General features: G+C 39.8%; 1 protein-coding gene across 1 annotated transcript; it reads right to left on the bottom strand.

The window, feature by feature from the left end:
• Positions 1–639: 639 nt before the first annotated feature.
• On the bottom strand, positions 640–8,082 carry flot1b (flotillin 1b). Its single transcript, XM_026184960.1, has 13 exons — positions 7,878–8,082; positions 7,239–7,289; positions 6,784–6,859; positions 6,455–6,545; positions 5,056–5,199; positions 4,790–4,909; positions 4,026–4,121; positions 3,490–3,642; positions 3,222–3,403; positions 3,090–3,135; positions 2,793–2,930; positions 2,200–2,364; positions 640–2,105 (listed from the first exon to the last, which is right to left on the bottom strand). Exons 2-13 carry the CDS (start codon positions 7,279–7,281, stop codon positions 2,076–2,078), a joined length of 1,284 nt encoding a protein of 427 aa, XP_026040745.1. The 5' UTR covers positions 7,282–7,289; positions 7,878–8,082; the 3' UTR covers positions 640–2,075.
• Positions 8,083–8,302: the final 220 nt, after the last annotated feature.

An 8,302-nucleotide genomic window follows, 5' to 3' on the forward strand; every position in this document is an offset into this window, starting at 1 on the left:
AAATAAAATAAGCACAGAGTTTTAACCAACTCTTAAAATATTTATGGTATGAATGTAATATTTTGCATGCCTTTGTTAAATAGAATTATTGTACCAAAAATATATTGATTCAGAGGGGTCAGGTGGAAACTTTTTATATATATATAGCTATATAGATTTGGCTGACTTTATATTGAATGACCCAGTCTGACTGCGGTAGAGTCAGTGCATCTACCTAACCGACAGAGCAGCACTGTAAATCAGTCCTGATCAACATCATGAAGTAACAAATTCACCGGTGGTGAATGGTTGTGCCATACGAGTCCTTTTTGATACACTGTAGTTTAACTAAACCCATATTTTTTTATATATACTATACGTACTTAGGCTCTCCTTGTTGTCTGATTTTTGTCCCGTTCTGTCTGAAGCTGAAAAATCACAGTATGTACATATTTTAAGGACAGAATTACAATTTCATTTAATATATAAACTCTGTCCCAACTGGGGGTCTTCTGTGTTTGTGTAGAACGCTTGCTACGTTGATGCTATTGTAATTCACTGTGTTGTCTATTTTTGTAGATGTTTTAATAAAGTTAATCTTTTCAAAATCAGTGTGTGCTTGTTATTAATTACATCTGTCAAAAAAAAATCAAAAGTTTCATCGATTGAAATATATTTTATTATAAGTCTAACATAGATTATGTTTAATATTTGATACAAGCAGCCAACTTTCACACTATATCAACGAAGGCTGAAAATGCAACATTAAAAAAAAAAGAAGAAGAAGAAAGTATTAGTCACTAGGAAGCACCAAAGGAGACAGGCGGATTCTGGCTTTCGTCCTTTTTTAAAAGTGACAAACTGGGCTAAGACCAGTTTGATATGAGGAACTGTTCCCTGATGAGTTTAACTAGTCTTAAACTGATGCCTGAGGAGTTTAACCAGGCACTTGGTTGCAAAATGCGGAGTGATTCTAAAAAAAAAAACTAGGAAAAAAAATTTCACTACTTTAACGCAGGAAAAAGACAAGGCGACTAAACTCAAGGCAGCATGCATAACAAAGCAGTAGTACTTCGTGATGGTCCTTCTTTACTCATGACAGCTGTATAAAAAGGCAGTTACAGTAAAGAAGAAAACAAAAGGTTCAACATACTTTCATTGGCTTTAACAGGAAACCTAACCAAACCATAAATTGTTCCAACCACCCACTTCCTCCCTCCTCCTTTCAAGACACAAAGAAACTCCTCCCACTTGCAGTTCCAGCCAATAACATTGTTGCCAACAATGTAATCCATTATTACAAAGAGTCTCACGTATGTCTTTTTGCAATGCACTAGTGCATTGCAAAAATGCAAAGAAGAGACATTCAATCTTTTGTGATTAGTACATAAAAATATTAACAACATTTCAACACACAAAACTCTGAGGTGATTTGATAAACGCTCTCAGCAAGATTTCAGTCAGTGGTCTAAATGTAGAATGTACATTGCACTAACGTTTGTTTTTTAGGGTCTGACTTTGTCAGAACCTCCTTCTCTCGTGCTCAGAGCCTCCAGGTGAATGAACAGATTTAATAAAGGGGTGTGTAGCAGTGGCAGAAGTGTAGCAGCATACTCAGTTGGGCTCCCTGAAAGTGTATGTTTTGCATTATTTGATTAATTGGAAGGCACAGAAAGAAAATAGAATAAGGCTATAAGCTTTTCCTACATTCTCAGATTAAAAAGTAAAAAAAACAAACAAACATAATAGTTCATTGACCTAGTCCCTAAAAACTGGGCTTCTACGTATTAGCTGAGGCTTTTGTCAGCCAAAGACAGAAGTTGTGCAGTCGCTGTATCATGTGAGGCTGGTTGCAATGTGACCTGCAGCATGAAGCACAGCAGCACAGCTCAGGGACATGAAAAGAAAACCACACAACAGGGGAAGAAAAACCTAGCCTTGTTTAGACTGGGGAAAGGACATGAGTGAAAAGCATGCATTCACACAGACAATGAGAAAGGTTTACAGTGTTTACAAGTCAGTACAGTCGTTACAGGTACGAGGAGATGTGGAGCTCTTTGTCTAAATATTGTTGACACCTCTCCTGATTACTCTTCTCAATGCGCCCGGGTGGTTTTCCCTGCAGCCTGCGAGGTCAAAAACACAAATACGAATGAAATAACACGTGTACTTGTTTTGAAGTCTGTTACAAAGCCTATTTGCCTTTCATGCAAACTGCACCTGGGAGATGTCGACTCCAGTGAGTTTCTCTACAGCATTTGGCAGCTTGGTCATGATGTCCAACACTTCTCCAGCAAGTTTGGAGGCTCCTACATCTGCGCCACCGCTGGACACCATGGTAATCTTCTGTGTCGCTGACAGTGGCTTGCTGATTTCCTCTGCCATCTGCAGAACAAGAAAGATCAGAATTGGTATGCTTGCACCTTCAAAGTGTGCCATCCGTGAGCTAAGAAGCATGCGAGTCAGCTAATTCTTCTGAAAACTGAGCAGAGAATCACAATTTCAAAGAAATCTCAAAGGTTTAAAGCAACAATGTATCAAGCTTTGGGATATAAAGGTATATAATTAATATACCTTTTATGAATAACAGTTGAGTTGTGATTACTGAAATATGGTTAAAAAATATTTTAAAATCTTAAAGAGGCCTTGGAGTTGGAAAATGTAAAAAAAAAAGAAAAGGGGAAAAAAAACTTTTTATGCAAAGAGAAGTAAAATAAAATCAACATTAAGGACTAGCGCTGATGAAAATGGGTTGAAAGGCTAATATAAAAACCAATATTCATGATATTTTCATCCATTAGAGTCAAACTGACCAATGGCAGTTTCTCCAGCAGCATGTCCACCATGGCTCCTTCTTTGTACTGCTTGAAGGCCTCTGCCTTCTTGTTCATCTGCTCGGCCTCAGCACGGCCCTTAGCCTCCACGGCAAAAGCCTCTGCCTCACCCTTTATCTGCATGACAACACACAGAGCAGAAAAGAGTGACGATGGCAGTAGTCACATGAAGCAGGAGAGAAAGGAATGACACATTATATGATGCAAAGTCACAGGAAAGGTGACGAGAAAATTAACAGTAGGAAAAAACTGTGACAGAAAACGGGCGGTTCTCACTCTGATGGACTCTGCCTCAGCCTCAGCTTCCATGATGAGCTGCAGACTGCAGTAGAAAGGGAAAAAAAAGAATGAATTTTTTTGTTGTTCAGTTCAAACTATACAGAAGCAATATTATGATTTAGTGCTCACCGCTGGGCCTCAGCCAACTTCTCCAGTCGGTATTTCTCAGCTTCTGCAGGTTTCTTAACCTTGGCCTCCAGCTCCTTCTCCTTGCGTGTGATCTCCTGCTCCTGCAGAGTAATCTGCTGCGTACGCTCCACCACTTGAATCTGCATCTTCTCCTCTTCGATGCGCTGCTTGGTCTTGGCCACCTGAAATGGAAATTCCAACAATTCTCAGCTTTCCATCAATAAAAACACAACATTTTGGACTTGGCCAGGCATTATGATGAGCGTACCTGAAGCTGATAGGCCATTTCTGACTCTGCCTTCTTGGCATTGACCTCAATGTCATAAGCCGCTTTCTTCAGCTCATAGTCTCGCTGGGCTTTCGCCATTTCAATCTCATTCTTGTACTGAGCAGACACCTTCTCCTGCATTGCGTGTGCCTCCTGAAAATGAACAGTACAGGAGAGAAAGACAAATTTGGTACTGCTCATCGGCATTATCTTGTCAGTACATGTCATTGTGCCGTCTTTCTCCCCTCTCCCCAACTGGTCCTTGCAGATGGCCGCTCCCTGAGCTTAGTTCTATTGGAGGTTTCTTCCTGTTAAAAGGGAGTTTTTCCTTCCCACTATCACCAAAGCGCTTGCTCATAGGGGGTCATATGATTGTTGGGATTTTCTCTGTTTTCTTTGTATAATTGTAGGGTTTTCACTTTACAATATAAAGTGCCTTGAGGAAACTATTGTTGTGTTGTTGTGGCCCAATCTAGATAAAACTGAATTGAAATGAACTGAACTGAACAGGCAGAATGACATTGACGATTATTTACCTTAATGACAGCATCTCGTTTGTATTGAGCCTCTCCAATCCTGGCATCCTTCTGCACCTGAGCAGTTCTGGCTTTACCCAGCGAGTGGAGGTAGTCCTGTAGAAGAGACAGAAAGGAGAGAAAGTGACAACCGACTACCAGAGAGCCTTATTCAGGCATTGAAAAGCAAAGTAGTACATCAGACAAACGAGTAATGTCGTTACCACAGAAGCACTTAGGCCTCATTTACGTCTACTGGGATGGCTCCAGGCTGAGAGTCGGGTAAGTCAATATCAATCACTTAAGAGCATTACAGTAACAGAGGAAATCATCAAAGACTAAACGCTTTGAAAACCTACATATTTCTAATGAATTTATCACAAGTCCATCAGCATTTGGCTTTTTTGGGGAGGCAATTTTTTGCATGAATTTGCTTATTTTTAGTGGTCTGTCTATCACTCAACGATACATCGTTTCCTGTTGCACCAAATATAATGCTCTGACAGAATATTCAAGATCTCATGGTAGATAAGCTGTCTGTTGACCCCAACACACGTTACAGGTTTTCCACGCAAAGCTTGCTTTATTTCAGCTTGCCATATTTAAAACAAAATCCTATTTTTCCTATACATGCACATTCAATCACCCACTGAGGAACTGACAATGGCCAGCTGGAAAGGTTTAGCATATCCCCCATGCCCTTCCAGCGTATTTTGTAATGCTTTTACAGTCAGAGTCTTGTCACCAGTGTTGGAAGAAGAAGTACTCAAACAGACTTGGCATACCTGATCGTCATGAACATCTTTCAGCGTGTAACTGACGACACCAATCCCCATGTTGACCAGGTCAGAGGAGGCTACTTTAAAGACCTGCTCAGAAAACTTCTTACGATCCTGGTAGATCTCCTGCACACACACATAAAGATTTGCACACGTCAAGTTACATACTGTAAAAAAAAAAAAAAAAGGCATGCCCTGTGCTAGTACTGAGTAATAAACATTTTGTGCATAAAAGTTCTGCAAAATGCATTTTAGGGCCTCAATGAACCAACCTCTACAGTCAGGTGGGCAATGATGGCTCTCTGGTGTCCCTCTAGTGTCTCCAATGCAATCTGAGCGATCTCAGCCTCAGACTTTCCCATGAACATCTGACAGGCAGCTGCCAACATCTCCTTGTTCTGGCCCTGGATCTTCACCTGGGGAAAAAAAAAAAAAACACAGGTTAATGTGATCTCATTAAGACACTGCTATGAATCCTCCATAATGCTTCCTGTGTGGCCCGTGCTACAGACAGATGTTTATTTCACCATGAAGAAAATAGTTTATAACCTTTATAACCTAAGACCCAGCAAATCATTCTTGTCTTCTGTGGAGTTCATGTGACATGTCAAGCATAAACAATGCAGTCCTACAAATTTATGAGTCCTACTGTACTGTGAAAAGGAAATCCTTTCTAGTGATGCCACGGACAACATGGCCTGTTCTACAGCTTCCACATTTTATGGCAGTAGGTGAGGATGTGATACATGTTTTGCAGATATTGTTTTTCAATTGCTATGGATGAAATTGTTTCTTCAATATGAGATTCTTGAGTTTAATTTACCAGGATTTCAAAAAAAAAAAAGTACTGTAATTTCAACCATTTCAAAATAAACTTTTAATCAGTGAGACTTAAAAATGTGTTTTCAACCCATGCTGATACTTCAGGAAGCAGAGGGCTGAGTGTGGCAGAGAGGATTCTACTCAGAATTGTAGAAGTGGAGTCAGACTTTTTGCTTTCAAAGCATGAGGCAGAAGGAAGGAAAAATATTAGAGCAGGAAGTTGAGAGCTCAGGAGGACATACCAGCTTTTCTGGAGTCTGAACACACACACGCGCACACAAACACACACACCTTTTATATCTTAGTGAGGACATCTGATTGACATAATACTTTCCCTTGCTGCTTACCCTAACCATCAAAAATAAATGCCTAACTCATACAACTCATACCCCTAGCCTAAACCTAACCATGAGCTAATTGTAACCCTGACACAAAAAACACACATTTTCAGCCTCAAAAACTTCCTTCCAAACTTGTGGGGACGGGCATTTTGTCCCCATAAGTGACACACACGCACGCACGCACACACACACACACACACACACACACACACACACACACACACACACACACACACACACACACACACACACACACACACACACACACAATCAGCTAAAAGTTCTTAAACTAGTTACTCTGTTGATTTAAATAACTATTAATATACTGCTAAAAGTGAATTAAACTGTACCTCGCCTTGTACCTTTCTTTATTAATTCTGTTTTAATCATAATGAGATTCACTTGAACTGTGAGAGTTGATTTTAAAGGCAGTTTTGTGCCATGTGACATCTAATTATTCCCAATCTGTTGTAACTTCAAATTCTGAAAAAAAGTTCTCAAACCATACCTGCGCAATGCCGGTGACAGAGATAGGGACACCATGGCGGGTGTAGACTTTGTCACTCTTCACATTTAGAGTCAGAGTGTTGAGTGTGATCCTGATTAGACCAAAAACAAACAAACAAAAAAAGACCAAAAGGAAGGGTGGAACTGATGAGATTCAAAACGTGAGAGCAAGGGTAACAGTAACATTGGAGAAACTAAGACTGCTTCCCTGATAATGGCAAGCTTCCCTATTTGCGGTCTCTGTCTTTATTTCACACTACGATGAACTGCACAGCAATGTTGTAGCTATAAAAACTACACAAGGGAAATTAAAATGAAAATGGGAATGACCTCTGGATTTGTTGAATACACGGCAAGACAAACACTCTTCCTCCAGCAATCATTAGAGGTGGAGAACGGCCGCAGCCTGACAAAAGAGGGGAAAACAAACATTAACAAATCCATCCAATAAGAGTCATTCATTCAGGAACTGATTCAAGAGAGCACAGCTGAACTTGCAACCTTTCATGACAGTGCGACTCATGCAATTCATCCACAACAGCTTGCGCCATTGGAAAATTCCTAGCTTACTCTAAACTGTCAGCAAGTCTTGGCCTTATCACAAGACACATGTGACACTTGTACACAACACTTCACTCTAACAATCCAATTCCAGGATTACTCTGTCTTTTGTTTATTACACTGATCTTCTGAGCTGCAAGTTTCTAAACAACAATAAAGCTTGCAGATACTATGGTGAGAATATTCTCATGTGTTGTTCACAGAAACAATAATTAATCCATTACCAGACACCACCATCGCTTCATTGGGTCCACATGTGTAAAACATCTTGAATCCTGAATTTGAGACACACACAAAAACTTGTGAGAAAAAACCCCCCAATGGACTTGATTTGCCCTGTAAAAATGTTTAAAGTAGAAAATAAATGTATGACATGTATAAAGAGACAGGTGGATGTATCCACCAGTACAACACACAAAATATAGATTAAATCATTTTTTATTACAGCGTCTCATTGCTAATTTAAAGGCAATGAGTCCTATGCTGCCAACTATATTTTATTCATGTCGGTTTAAACCATTTAAACCTAATTAGGTTTCCATGTTTTTCCCAGCGACCCTCGGGGCTCCTCCCACTCCCGCCAGCCCTAATCTTCACACGGAACTCGGACTTTCAATGTAATAGCTGGAGCAACCAAAAAGCACATGAAGCACAAAAAAGTACCGATAATGGCAAACAAACACGGGTGTTGGATGTAAAATTAAAAACTTTAAAGAAAGCGACCTAACCTGCGTATTAAAATTCGCTATCTCGCTATTTAATCGAGTCTGGGTCGATAACGTGGGGGTTAAAAAAAACTGCCCAGTGTTTACGCTACAGCACCGCGATTTAACACGTTAAAACGAGCACTCCGGTTAACTTACCGTTATCCGGTCAGGTCAAAAGGAAACCTCCTTTTTTATATAAAAATAATGATAATAGTAAAATAAAGTCGGTTTTACTGTTGCGACGGTGAGAGCGTTGCTGCCCGTACACTGCAATCACACTGCAAAAAATGTCTGATGAGTGGGAAGTGCTCTGCGACCACGCCCATCCTCACGCTGACAGTGACGTAAGTGTGTCTGTTGTCATCTGGTGGCTTAGAGCGACAACTGCACCTCCACCATATCTATTTATCTATCTAGCAAAGAATTTATGATATCATGATACAAGGTTATAATAGTTAACTTAAAGTAAAAACTAAAACTAGAACTAAAGAAACAACTTTTGAAAAATCTACAAACACAGAATAAATATTCTTAGTTTTAGTATTTGTAATTTTGGTTAAAAACATTACAACTTGCCTGAT

The sequence above is a fragment of the Astatotilapia calliptera genome, chromosome 11 (genome assembly GCF_900246225.1).
Source record: "Astatotilapia calliptera chromosome 11, fAstCal1.2, whole genome shotgun sequence".
Taxonomy (NCBI): domain Eukaryota; kingdom Metazoa; phylum Chordata; class Actinopteri; order Cichliformes; family Cichlidae; genus Astatotilapia; species Astatotilapia calliptera.

Coding starts and splice junctions, on each gene's coding strand:
- flot1b (XM_026184960.1), bottom strand. CDS start 7,281: ATGTTTTACACATGTGGACCCAATGAAGCGATGGTGGTGTCTG. Junction 3,404..3,489: donor AAATGGCCTATCAGCTTCAG/GTACGCTCATCA, acceptor TTTCCATTTCAG/GTGGCCAAGACCAAGCAGCG. Junction 3,136..3,221: donor AAGTTGGCTGAGGCCCAGCG/GTGAGCACTAAA, acceptor TTTCTACTGCAG/TCTGCAGCTCATCATGGAAG.